The sequence below is a fragment of the Schistocerca serialis genome, chromosome 4 (assembly GCF_023864345.2).
Source record: "Schistocerca serialis cubense isolate TAMUIC-IGC-003099 chromosome 4, iqSchSeri2.2, whole genome shotgun sequence".
NCBI lineage: Eukaryota > Metazoa > Arthropoda > Insecta > Orthoptera > Acrididae > Schistocerca > Schistocerca serialis.
This window is the reverse complement of record NC_064641.1, coordinates 476,985,060-476,999,832: the sequence shown is the minus strand read 5'-3', so window position 1 is coordinate 476,999,832 and position 14,773 is coordinate 476,985,060. Positions and strand designations below refer to the sequence as shown.

At 39.5% G+C, this 14,773-nt stretch overlaps 1 protein-coding gene across 1 annotated transcript in view; it reads left to right on the top strand.

The window, feature by feature from the left end:
* Window positions 1–14,773, top strand: part of LOC126475158 (DIS3-like exonuclease 2) — a 170,802-nt gene that overhangs the window by 52,944 nt on the left and 103,085 nt on the right. The window contains exons 6-7 of the mRNA XM_050102780.1: window positions 3,675–3,710; window positions 9,840–10,072. Coding sequence (XP_049958737.1) covers window positions 3,675–3,710; window positions 9,840–10,072 — 269 coding nt within the window. The remainder of the gene's footprint in view (window positions 1–3,674; window positions 3,711–9,839; window positions 10,073–14,773) is intronic.

Genomic DNA, 14,773 nt, shown 5'->3' with positions numbered 1-14,773 from the left:
AAATGCATGTTTTGATGTACAATTTGTAGTTGTAGCATGTCACAGCTCGATTACTTTGAACCCAGATACCAATTACAGTTTTTTGACAAGTTTTCACTTGTTGTTACACATCTGTGATATTTTAAGAACTGATCTAATTCATAACCACAAATTACTGTATAAATATTGTATTGTACATTTAATTTCCTTCACTTGCACAGATATTTACAGTGTACTGGAGAGGGTTACAATTTTTAGTCATATATGCCAGTTACATATCTTTTTGCATGTATTTTGGGGGCTTTAACATTTTCATTGTTTCTGCATTTTCCTCAATTTTGTGTTATTGAACTCTGGACTGCACGAAAACATAAAATAGAGGTTTCACTGTATCTGCAACTGAGATACGTATGTGAAGTTATTATCTGCTTGAAAAGGCATAAAATGTTCCAGAGATGATATTGGTCCAGTTTTCTATCATGTAATATCTCTCAAATAGCTGAGTTTGTTGTAATGGTTGTGTTTCTATTTTCTTATGGGCATGTAGCTTTGTGTCAGAAGGGCAAACAATTAGCTCACCTCACCTCCATCCCACCCCCAAAAAAGTTCACTTGTAATTTTAAATGTATTACAGTTTCGTTTTTTATGATTTTCAATAAGGCATTTCATAAAACCTTATAATACACACTTGGCGATGAAACAAAAATTTACAATATTCTCTGCAACAGTGAAGAAGCAAATACAGCAAACATGATTTTCTGCTCACTTTATGTGGATAATAATACATACTTTGTTAGAAAGTCGTGACTGAGCTTATGAGGTGTTTCTTAAATGATGTTCTTTCAGTAACTTATGCTTAGCTTACTACCAAAGGAATAAAACAAATTCAGTCAAGAATAATTCAAATTATGATTATAGACATGAAGCAAATAATGAGTGTTATACGAAAATGCCAAAAAAAATATGGCTAGTATGATTAGTATAATGAAAATAGGTGGTCCAAAAAAGTACTTTCAGACAATTAGAGCTTTTTCAAATAGTGCACATCAGTAATGAATATTCTTTGGAAATTTTACCTATGATATATAGCAATATTCTGTTTGTAGAACTTATTCATTATTTTGTGACAGCATGTGTTACAGATATGATTGTATCGGTTTGAAAGGAGAAGGCTGCAAAAATTGAGGAACTGCAAAAATTGTGTGGGGGAAATACCATAATTTTTTCCTTCTTTACAAAAAGCTTTTATTGTGATACACCAGAACAAAATATATTTTACTGAACTAGATGAGGACGTTCATATAATTTCATTAAACAGCTTCATAATTTGAGTGTAATGATTGCCTGCTAAAATTCACTGTGATGTTTGCATATGTATATATCACTGCCTGGTAAAAAAAAAAAAAAAAAAAGGGTGATGCATCAAAAAGGGAAGGAAGAAATGAAATGAAACTTCATGGATTGAAAGGGTATGTGATGTTATTTCAGTAATTTCAATATCAAGTCAAATTTACAAAGAACTTGGCAGCTGAACCCACGTGTCAGTGTGACTTGCATCCCCTTCTGGCCTGGACGCGTGCACTGATTGGGTTGGGAAGGGCGTCATAAAGCCGCTGCACCCGCTCCTGCGGCAAACTTGCCCACAACTGTTGTAACTGATTTTTCATATCCTGCATACAGACACTTGGATGGAATTGATGTCTGAACTGTTTCCACATGAGCTCTATTGGGGATGGAGCTGGGATCTTGCTGACCAATCAAGTACCTCACTTCGCACAGACAGCTCATAAATACACGAGCCTTGTGTGGACGAGCATTTTCTGTCGAAAAATGGCATCGTGACCCTGTCATGTGAGAAGTAACACATGTGGGTGCAAGATGACTGTGACATACCATTATGCTGTTCCCTTAATCACTACCAGGCACGGTCTGAAGTCACACGCGATGGTTCCCCACACTTTGACACCAAGAGTAACACTGCTATGCCTCTCCAAAACATTAGAATAATGTAACTTTTCACAGGTCTCTGCCATGCACATGAGCTATTCATCTGGGCCAGTGCAGAACCACAATTCATTGCCGAACACAACATAGTGCTATGCTGTTCGAAGAGTCGGTGCTTTCCAATCGTGCCACCACTCCAGATGCAGCCATTTGTGTTAACAGCAACCTACCCTTGGGACAGCAGTTCCCTAGTCTGGCCATTACTAGTCTCTGATCAATGACGTGGGATGACACAAGATCGCAGGCAGTTCATTAATTGTTCGTGGATGCCAGGCACAGATATGAAGAGGTTGTGATGTGCTTGGTGCACAATACAGTAATCCTCCTATGTTTTGGTCAGATGTGTTTCAACTGAACCTTGACTAGGAGTATGCCTTCCCTCACATTTTCATGTAGTCCAATGGGCCACTAACACTTCCATCCAAATGACCCACAAATCTGGATATTGCACTATTTGACCAGCTGACCAACAATGAAACCCCTTTCAAACACTGTCAGGTTCTGATAACACTGTCTCACGGGAGTATGTGGCATATGTGTGTCCTTCACAGTGCTCACTCATCATCTGACGCTGTTTACACCCCTTATATACCCCATTGGGCATTGTAACAACACTAAACATGGACAGCACTAATGCACTCTGGTGGCCATTCTACCTGTCACAGAGAATTGCATTTCTTCGTCATTTACATACCCGCCGATGGTGTGTACGCGTATGAAGTTAACATTGACATCAGTCTGAGGCTTCTGGATGTTTCCTGTTTTTGTCAGGCAGTGCATATGATTGAGATAGCATTTACCGGTCATAGAACAGAATGAAAACATTGTCTAATCACAGGAGCATGTTAGCAGTAGGAGGATTTTGTACATATGCAGTTGCATAAATGAATGATAATGCTACATACATAAGAAAAACAGTTTCATTGGGTAATAGCTATTAACATAATTTCAATTTTGTAGTGTCACTGATGTCACAGTCAGTTTTATTTTTAAATTCATTTCTGTCTGATCTAACTGTGAAAGTTTGTGGTGGTATACTAAAAAATCTTATTTGAGAGTGCAGTTGCAACATACAGTAGTTTTATGTGATTACTTATAAGTCTTTAAGTTATATGCACCCCTTGCCAAATGTAAATTGTCTGTGATTTCAGTTTGATATTTAACTTCAGCTGCATGAATTTTTTTCATGATTGCTACACACTGTAAAGATGACACACTGAGTCTCAGACAGGCACTCCAAATGGCTGTCACACATTGAGCATTTGGCCAAAGCCTTCTTCAGAAAGGCACATGAATACAAGCTAGTACACATGACACACATGGCTGCTACCCATGGCTGTTGTGCCAGAATGCAACTCTACCGGGCTGAGTGGAAGCAGCAATCCAGATTGCTTGCTTGCTTGCTTGCTTGCTTGCTTGCGTGTGTGTGTGCGTGCGTGCGTGCGTGCGTGCGTGCGTGCGTGCGTGCGTTTGTTTGTTTGTTTGTTTGTGTGTTTGTGTGTTTGTGTGTTTGTTTGTGTGTTTGTTTGTTTTTGTGTTTTTGTGTTTGTTTGTTTCTGAGGAAGGCTTTGTGTCTGTCTGCAATCCCATGTGTAATCTTTATGGGAGTGGCAATCTATCCTTTTCATAATATTGTTGATATTACAACCTGGAGTTTCAATTGTTTGAGTTTTTTCCCTTCTATGTTTCAGCTTCAGTCAAATGGCTGCTATCAAAAAACAGGAAAGGTAATTATTCTGTGAGAAACAAATAGTAAAAAACTTTTGGTATTGTATGTGTTTGACAGGGACTGTACAATAATCAATATATTCATTATTATGAATTGTGATGGGAAGGAAGAGTTTAGTTTATAAACGTTACATGGGAGAGAGGTTTCTATTAACACTCTCCACACAGGGCAGTGAGTGACGAATAAATGATGCAAACCAGAATAAACTGATTCGTTACATAACAATATTGAGTTCCTGGTGGAGAAGTAAGTAGATGTGTAGACCTGGATGCTCTGTATAAAAAGGAGGTTATGAGTGGTATTGTGCAGACATGGACTGTGCATATCAAAGTATTTGAACAACAGTTCTCATCAGTACTGCTTATGGTTTCTGTGAATCTCAGAGTTTCCCCACTAGAGTTCTAAGACAGTTAGTGCATATGGGCAAAGAGGACACATATTTCCAGAATGAGATTTTCACTCTGCGCGGGCAAGTGCTCTACCAACTGAGCTACCGAAGCACAGCTCACGCCCGGTCCTCAAAGCTTGCAGACACATATTGTCTGCATTGGGAATCGATCTCTCTTTTTAGCTTTATGAGCACACTTCTGTCCCCTCATACTATACATTTCTTTAAACTGTGAGTAGGGGTTACCACATGGAGGACATGGGTTTGATTCTCAGTACTGCCAAGGATTTATTTTGACGAGATAATTGAAGCAATAGCCTCGGGAGGACAATCAGGAAAGCAACAACACTGATGGAAATTTTGTTATTGATGCCTAGGAGAGGGATGAACTAATGAAGTGTCTTTCCATACTGATGTCCAGTGACCCTGTAGGAAGAGGACACAAAGTTGGTCGCCTGCATGTGGTCCTTTTGGTGTACAACAGTGTTATGCTGCCGTATGCTTCTGTCCCATCATCCCCCTCCCCTCTCTCCTCCCCTCAGTTTTCCCAACTGTTTCTACTGCAAAATGTGCTTCTGACATGTACCACATAGAAACTTTTAAAGTCATTCCGTGGTTATGAGCATAACATTTGAACAATTTACATTGAAGTATTAACATGAAAGTGGAAAACAGATAGACCTGAATATGAAGAATATACAGTGAATGACTGTGTTGATTTGTCCCCAAACAAAGGAACAGGAAGTGTTACAGTAGTAACAAAAGCTTCACTTTTCCTGAAATTACCCTTCATAATATTGTTTACATGAACAAGTAAGTTTCATTTAAGAAACCACTACTGTTGTTTAGCATTGATGTTTTAACCATTTCCAGCTTTATCCAGTTGTTTCCTACTGAATAAGTTTACAATAGAAATTCTTGAGAACAGCCAATGTTTAAACTGAGTCTACCAAAATATTATCGACTAGAATGTCAAATGTAACACTAAAATCAAGTGATGAATTGTTTTGTGTCACTGTGTCATGTGGACATCCCCATCCTGTAGAAGACTAAAGACGCCTATTAATGCATACAAACACCCAATGCGTCTGGCTTTGTATACTATATTACAAATTTAATTTGTTACATCGCTTTGCATGACTGTCTTAGCTGAATATTTACAGGATGGACTGATGAGGACTAAAAGTAACAAAAATATGCATACAGGTATGCACTAAAATTCTGGCGATGTGGTTTACGATGTGGGAAATATGCACTAGAGGTATATGAACCACACACACGAAAAGAATGGCTTGATGTAAAAGAGGACCTCCTTACAGACCTAAAAATGTTTTAACTATTTTCTATTTTTTTATTTTTCAATTTCTGATGCATATCAGCAGTACCAATTTCAGAGTTCTAGGAGTTGTTGATGGGGTCTGATTCGGTATACCACTAAATATTTTCCAAATTCTTTGTAGTAAATCCTTTTCTTCTATTTTACAAGTTTGTGAAAATATTCTCTATAGTTGAAATTAGAGAGCAGAACATCATTGCAGCACCGTTGCTTGGGAAACAGTTTTCCAAATGTTTCTCTGATTCTCCCGCTAGAACTGAATGACGTAAATTAAATGTTGCTCCACATTTCTTGCTTCCACTGTACTTATTATAACAAAAAGTGACTATGCCACATCAGCACATCACTGCTGTTTGGTTACAGAATTGTACATTCCAGAGTCAGCACCAAAGGAGGTCTTGAACCAGTCAGTGATTTGACTGATGATGCCAGATTCTTGTCACTCTCTATCTCATAAGACTGTCTGGATGCTGTACCATTGCTCAAGGTTTAGAGCAAACAAAACTGTTGTAAAAAATTGTAAAAATATAATTATAGGTATCTGTAGTTTCATTAACTGCTCCATTGTATACAAAAAGCACCAGATATGAACACGGTTTATTCTGAAGATAATTTCACACTTTGGATTAGGACTAGTTTGTCATATCTCATATCAACAAACTCAAAGAAATTTTCGTTACTTCTCTCAGCTGTAAACTGAACTGTCTCATATATTTGCAATATATTTTACAACTTACTCTTTGGATGACATTATGTTTATACTACTCGTATAACACCTGGCCACTTGCTTATTTAATTGAAGTAAAAGAAAAGCACTTTCTTAATTCTTTCCAAATAGTAATCAGAGTGCAAAACAGCTTCAAACAATGTTCACATGTTTACACAGGTTAAGTGTCAGGTGCGGTGGCACTTACTGAAAGATCTCTTTGGTAAGTTTTAGTTTCAAAGGAACTTTAATGAACACTTTCATTACCTTCTGCAGTATTCACTTCAGGATGAAGGAAACCTAATTTTTCACTACTCTTTAATAGTAGGAAAAGGATAGATTGCTACTCACCATGAGATGACATGTTGAGTTGCAGGCAGCCACAATGAAAAGCAAGTGCACACGAACACACGTGCGCGCTGACACGACACGGCACGGCGCGGCACAAGACATTCACACCTCTTCTCAAATGACTGCCATCTCTGTCAGCTCAGACCAGAATGCAACTCTCACCTCTCACGTTGAGCAGCAATCTGGAGTTGGACAGGGAAGGGTTTGGGATAGCAGGGTGTAGGTAGGGGGAGAGAAGAGCACTGTCTGGTGGAGTGTCCTGCCACAGGGATCATATCCCATTGGAAGACAGATGCAAGACCTGCCCAGTCCACCCACTAAGTGCTTCCTTTTCCAGTCATGTCACAGGCTTGTCCTACACCATCAGAGGCCGGGCCACTTGTGAAATCAGCCATGTCACATACCACCCCTGCTGCAATCATGACACAGCTTTTTGCACTGGTATGAGTACCAACCACCTGTCCACCAGGATGAATGGCTATTGCCAAACTGTGGCCAAGTGCATAGTAGACCATCCTGTGGCACAACATGCGACTGAACATAATATGCTTGATTTCAATGGCTGCTTCACAACCAGTGCCATTTGGATTGTCCATTCCACCACCAGCTTTTCTGAACCACTCAGATGGGAATTAACTCTGCAACACTTTCTCCATTCCTGAAATTATCCTGCCTCAACCTACGGTAACCTACAGTCCCCAGACTCTCCGCCAACAGTTTCCGTCTATCATCTCCTCCTGATTCATGTCCCCTCACCCTCCATGTGTGTTGCCCTCTGCTAATGCACCCTGCTGCTCTCCTTTCCCACTCTCATTGCTATGATCACAGTTTCATTTCAGACCAAGCCGATTGAGTTCAAATTCTGTGATATGCTGGTTTAATTGTTTGGTTCAATAGCATAGAATGATTATATTTTTTTAAGTAACACATAAGGTGCCATAAAATTAAGAAGCTTTGAGCATTTTCAGAATGTGAATAGATGATGTCAAGTGTATTGTGCCGCTCCTTTTTTTTCTTTGTTGCAAATGCTTCTTTTTTATACTCACAGTGATAATGAGACAAATTTTGTGAAATATGCATTTATAAAGAAAATATTCACTTAAAATATAATGTGTGATGTACGCACATATGCAGAAATCAACCCTCTAACAATGACATAGTTCCACTTGACTTCTTTGTCATTTATCTTTATATTCCATGCCATCCTGTTATTTACATCTCGCTTTCACTTCCATGGAAATGAACATTTGGTTCTGGTACAATGAGTTTCAACAATTGTTATTTGTTTGTTAGACTGTAAATTGTGATTGTAGTAAGTACTCTATCTTCATCATCCCAGTGTTATGCTTGTATCAGATTATTTATTTCAGTCAGTTTTGATTGAATGTGTGCATTAACAGTAAAATGCTGTCTCATTTTTGAGGAAGCCATGCATAGTGATAAAGTTCACACATTATGTTGTAACAAAGCTGACATGTTGCTCTGTAACAAACCTGAAAATATCCGAAAATGGCCAGTAATAGCTGAAATTAGTAATAGCCTGTATTAAATCGCAAATGTGACTGAAATAAATTATCAGCTGTAACTTATGACCAGTTATGTTATATTTCGTTTTATTGTCCTTACACACACTCATTTTTTGCTCTCACTCCCACACTCCTCCAATCCTTTCTGATGTTATCAAATTTCTGAATACCATGCAGATTCTTATTGTTTTTTTTTCAGTTTGTGTTAGAGGAGTGTTTGGTTGGTTAGTAACTCTTGAAAGATTTGCTAGCTTGGAACATCTGTCAGGACGAAGTTTCATATGTGGTTCATGTAACGTGTGCTGTTTGATCACTAAGATACTGAGTTGAACTGATAGTGGTTTGACATAAAAGTTTTCTGAGTATCGTACTGTGTCATAATGTAAAAACTGTAGTGGGAAAACCAACATGCCCGCTACAGTTATATAGGCCCACTTCTGAGTCTACTGATGACCCAATAGACCCAGGAGGAGGCTATTGTAACCATGGAAAACACGTTATTTTCTCAAATATAGATTTTTACATTATGACGTGGTATGATATTCAGAAAAACTCAATGTCAACTGACACTGGCCATGGAAGACTATGCAATTATACTAGTGGGTTATTAATTGGTGTGCGTTCATCACAGTACACAGCAAACTAGAAGTATTTCGGAATGCATTTGTATTGAAGTCAGTGGAACGAGTCTCCAAAATAATATCTGTGTCTTGGTAGTTAGTTGTAAAATGTTATTTCACTTTTGATATATGAGGGGACACCCAAAAGAAACCAAACTAATTTTTTCATGGGTAGAGCTTTTGTAGTACTGCGTTTTGTCACTAGGAGTGCATAGAACAAACATTCCAGAGTCAATAAGCTGTGTGTTGTCACTCAAGGAGGTCAGAACTAATTTTGATAGAGTTTATAGTGACAACTGTTCTGTGTGATTGTCGTTTTTGCAATGACCTTGTTCTGATTGTCCTTCCACATCCCAAACACATGAAAATGTTGAAAACATTTGTGCAGTCATAAACGAACATCAACAACAGACCATTTAAGTAATTGTGAAGCTGTCAGGAGTAAGTTCGAGTTCAGTACAGCGAATTCTGACAGAAGATTTGGGAATGAAAAGGGTGGCTGCCAAATTTGTGTCATGACTGCTGACTGCAGAACAAAAAAAGTTTCTATGGAAGCATTCTGGGCTTTGAAAGAAGAGTCCTGAAATGATCCAGACTTTTTTTCAAAAATTATCACATGTGATGAAGCTCAGTGTTGTGCTTACAATCCTGAATCAAACCAACAATCAAGACAGTGGAAGAGTCGAGTTTGCCTCGGGCTAAGAAATCTCATCAGGTGAAATCAGGTGAGAAGGATCACCCATTCAGAGATTGTTCTGTACACTGGAAGTGCCCTGATTTGTGGCAGTGGGGTGACTGTTTTTTCATCATGACAATAATCTGTTCATACAGCCCTGTCTGTCTGACAATTCTTGAATTCTTGACCAAAAATGGTAGGACCCTCTCTTCCTCCCCCCTCCCCCCTTCCCCCCCAAATTGCACAACATTACCCCATGCGACTTTTTTCGTTTTCCTAGAGTGAAAAGAGACATGATAGAAAAGTATTTTGCTGATGTTGTTGGGAAATTTAATCAGTCTTTTGAAAAATGGAATAAAAGATCAGACAAATATGTTAGTGCAAGTAGAGAGTACTTTCAAGGGGATTAAAGGTGTGTACTTCAAATGTGAATAAATAAGCTAAGAGTTCAGTTTCTTTTGGGTACTCCCTAGTAAGCTAGAAATGTATTTTCTGCCCTAAACTTATGAACTTTGCTTTTGTAGGTTGTCTTCATCTCTGTACGCAATCATTTGAAAGTTGCTGTAGGTACGCTGAAAAAAATGAGTGATGAGAACTCTCATTTTGCTCTCTTTAGCCCACGTGATGCTCGAATTCCTCGTATGAAGATTCCTCTGTATGAATGCCCTCTTGAGTTCTTGGTAGATCCTGAAAAATTCAAAAATGTTATAATTCTAGCAAAAATGGTAGAGTGGAGCAATGTAAATTATGCTCTTGGGTAAGCAAAAATTGTTATTTGTCCTGTACTTTATTGTTTTTGTTTCTTAGTGTAGTAACAGTCATATGAATAATATTATCTGTTTTTGTGATCCTCTGTTTTCTCATTGAATTTGACAGTTTACAAGTTTTTGGATTTGCGGTTGAATTTTCTTTTTCTCTTTACAGAATATTTTTACAGCTTTCCTTGTTGTATTAATGAGGTGTCAAGCACAGATTTCATTCTATGTTGTTTGTATTCTGGCCAAACTGTGAGTGCGACACACCATGCACTGCTTCAGCAGTTGTTTGTTGGTGTTTTAAAAAAAATTAGACAGTCAACAGAAATTTAAAACAACAGAAGTGCTGTACCAGAACATATACGAAGGAGTGCCTTAGGCTCCAAAAACCAGGTGTATATTGCATATTGTATGAATGCGGTATGTCGTGTTGGACAGCCTACAAGAACTCTTTAACAAATATATAAATAATACAAGTATTTCACCTGACTCGTGCAGCCAAGTAAATCAGCATAAAATGTATCATTCTAATGGAGATGATCAATTTCTGGGATAGTGTAATAAAGGAGGCAATCAGGATTAGAGAGATGGATAATTTTATTAATAGGGGTGGAGGATTTAGCTCAAGTAAGGTATGTGATGTGGTACTCATTGTACTGAAATCATTTCAGAAAACATCTCAAAGTGCTCGCTCTCTCTCTCTCTCTCTCTCTCTCTCTCTCTCTCTCTCTCTCATAGGCAAATCATATTAAGAGGCATTTTAGTGAAGGTTTTTTTTACCCCATTGTCCTTACTTAGACTGTTTTGCATTTTAACATAGCCTTTCTGTTGGATCTGAATTTTTGTTGAGTGTTTTATTGTTAGTTTAATGGCACCAGGAAACAGTTACTTTGGTGATGCACGCCATGAATAATTCACAGTTTGGTTGAGTGCAAACAACAACAAAAAAAGTCTGTATTTAACACCTGGTGAATACATCTACGAAAGATGTTGAAATATCATGTGGAAACAACTTGACTTCAAACCCAAAAACTTATAGCCATAGTCCGATACTATTTTATGGAAAGTTATTTTAATAATGTAACTATAACTTCAATGTTGGATGGAGAAACAATTGCTAACAAACATTAAGTCTGTGTTTCAGAACAGTTAGCTGTGGTTGGGATAAACAGGAAAGGGGCAGAAGAGTGAGTGTGCAGGGAAGAGACATTTGCCTGGGAAGTACACTCATGTTCATAAATTAAGGATAATGCTGATACATGGTGAAACAATGCTCTGCTGGGAGGTTTGCAGGTTTAAATCACCTCGGGGTATGACCATGTGGTGCATTTGACCTGCGGTTTTCGCACGGTGGTGCTGGCAGCAGTCCACATACACACACGTGTGTTGGTTCATGTCAGAGTACAGTGCAGCGAGTAAGTGTGCAAACGTTTTCAGACATGTCGATGGTGACTGTGTGTTAAAAATGGCTCAAAGAACACACATTGATGACGTTATGAGGGATAGAATACTAGGACGACTGGAGGCTGGTCAAACACAACAGGTTGTTGCACGGGCCCTCCGTGTGCCACAAAGTGTGATCTCAAGATTATGGCAACGATTCCAGCAGACAGGAAACTTGTCCAAGCACTACAGTATGGGACGTCCACAGTGTACATCATCACAAGAAGATCAATATCTCACCACCAGTGTCCGCAGACGGCCATGGAGTACTGCAGGTAGCCTTGCTCGGGACCTTACCGCAGCCACTGGAGCAGTTGTCTCCAGACATGCAGTCTACAGACGACTGAGCAGACATGGTTTATTCGCTCGGAGACCTGCAAGGTGCATTCCACTGACCCCTGGCCCCAGGAGAGCCTGTAAAGCCTGGTGTCAAGAACGCAGCACATGGTCATTGGAACAGTGGTGCCAGGTTATGTTCACGGATGAGTCCATGTATAGTCTGAGCAGTGATCCTCGCCGGGTTTTCATCTGGTGTGAACCAGGAACCAGATGCAAACCCCTTAATGTCCTTGAAAGGGACCTGTATGGAGGTCGTAGTTTGATGGTGTGGGGTGGGATTATGATTGGTGCATGTACACCCCTGCATGTCCTTGACAGAGGAGCTGCAACAGGTCAGGTGTATCGGGACATCATTTTCCACTAGTATGCCTGCCTTTTCAGGGGTGCAGTGGGTCCCACCTTCCTCCTGATGGATGATAACGCACAGCCCCATCGAGCTGCCATCGTGGAGGAGTACCTCGAAACAGAAAATATCAGGCAAATGGAGGGGCCTGCCTGTTCTCCAGACCTAAACCCCATTGAGCATGTCTGGGATGCTCTCGGTTGATGTATCACTGTGTGTCTTCAAACCCCTAGGACACTTCAGGAGATCCGACAGACACTGGTGCAAGAATGGTAGGCTATAGCCCAGCAGCTGCCCCACCACGAGATCCGGAGTATGCCAACCCATTGTGTGGCCTGTGTATGTGTGCATGGTGATCATATCCCATATTGATGTCAGGGTACATGCGCAGGAGACAGTGGCGTTTTGTAGCACATGTGTTTTGGGACAGTATTCTCAACTTATCACCAATACCATGGACTTACAGATCAGTGCCGTGTGTGTTCCATATGTACATATGCTACTAGTGCCAGTTTTGTGTAGTGCCACGTTGTGCGGCATCACATTCTGCAATTATCCTTAATTTATGAGCATGGGTGTATTATAAAACCTCACAAGTCTGGGGCTGCAAAGAAGAAATGGAAACACATGTTTAGTTTCATTTCTGATGACTATTCCATGTTATTGACATGTGATAGTGTGTGTTGATACCAATAACCAACTTGATCTGTCAATAATGCATTAACATCTCCCTTGCGTGTACTTGTTGTCCTGTGTTCAAGTCACATTGATTGTCCTGTTATTGGCCCCCCTTCTGCATTTTACAGTTTTACAGAATTTCCTTTTACGCTTTATTATAAATCATTTATAATTTTTAGACAAAGGTCTTTAGCTCAATGGTTTTTATTTTCTGTGTCCAGAACACCATACATTAAAATCTAATGTAAGTCATCTGTAATAAAATTTAAATATGTTTTGCCCAATAATCAGCTACACAGGTGGGCTTTATCATTAGCTAGTGGTAAATCTACTGGGGTACAGCTTGTGCTGAGGTTTGGCACATCAGTAGGCTGTCCGTTTGGACATCCCACAGTCACATAGTGGTTCCCCATTGAAGTAGTCCCAACAGGGAAGGTTGTACTTGCTATTTGAGACCCTAGTCCTCAACCTGTTGAGAGCCTTCCAGGTTGTGAAGGATTTATTACTTCCAGTCGGAAGTTTTTCCTTCAGCTCCAGGGCAGGATTTGGTGTTGCCTCCTTCCATAGCCGAAGTCTCCTCTCTTCAATGGTGACATTGATGGGCTCTGACGTACAAAGGAAGCTCTTTCTTCAGTGAAGCCACCCGGGCTTTTGTTGGTGTCCCGTAGGGGGTGACAATTATCTGTCAACTGTTTCTTCCTTTCCACCTCGACAGCTACTTGCCACTGAATACTGGAGGGGGGCCTCAAACATCCTGATATGATGCGGGATGACTCAATGGTAAAGTGCTAAACTATGGATTTAAAATTCACACATTCAGTCCCCAGTCAGCCCTAGAATGTTTGCCTGTCACCTATGAGTTATGACTTCTTTCACCTCTGGCAGTGTTTGTTGACATGAAAAATGCCAAGGTGCACCATGGTTCAGAATCCATGGTAAACTGTAGGTCCCCATAGAACTGGTTGGGTATGTCAACTCACAGGTTGGAGGAAGGCAATGGTATATCTTCATCAAGTCAATGTCTAGTAAAGCACTGTGGTGTTCAAACCAATGTTCGAATTGATGGCAACTTTACTATTTTAAGCTAAGTTTCTTTTTTTATATTTATATACATTGAAGCTTGCTCTTTTTGACTCTTTTCAGTAAATACAACTCTTTTAACTGAAGTTGTAAAAACAGGAAATTTGATATAATGTTTTATGTAATTATTATTTTTTTACTTATGTCATTTAACAGAGGCTTGGATGGTGAGCTTTGGGCAGGGGGGACAAACTGATGGAGGAGAGGATAATGATCAGATCAAGTATTGTGTATGTATGCTGTGAAATGCGTGATTTTATTCATGTTCTTCTGTACCAAAAACTGCACATTCCAGTGGAGGTTCTTTGACAGAGGTTGGAAATGGGCTGGGGCACACTCAAGTAGCTCAAGTAGCTGTGTACTTGCAAAGGCACTTGTTTTCTCTTGGGAGGCAGAGTGTCTTTCAGAAGGTGCGGATATGTATCATTTGTGAGGTTTACAGCAACTATGGAAATGATGTGGAACAAATAAAAGCTACCAGCTACCAATGTCATTCTTGTCATAGAGAATGGTGGTAATCTTGGGCAAGGAACTACAAAGTGTCATACATTGGTATGTATTGTACAGGGTGTTATGTGATATGAGTAAAGTGTCCTCTAATATGAGAATAATTCAATTCTGAATGTGTGTTCATTAGTGTGTCATTGCTTTTTATTGTATCAGGTTGTGTATCCTGTAATTTTTCATTATGATTTCACCCTCCGTATGTAGTGCAGATGGAATGTTACTGTATGTTCATTAGTGTAAAAGCTGTTCGTATTTGTTGTAAATAGGTTGGCTTACTTTCATAGAGGAAACACACTTTTTTTTTTTAGACTTG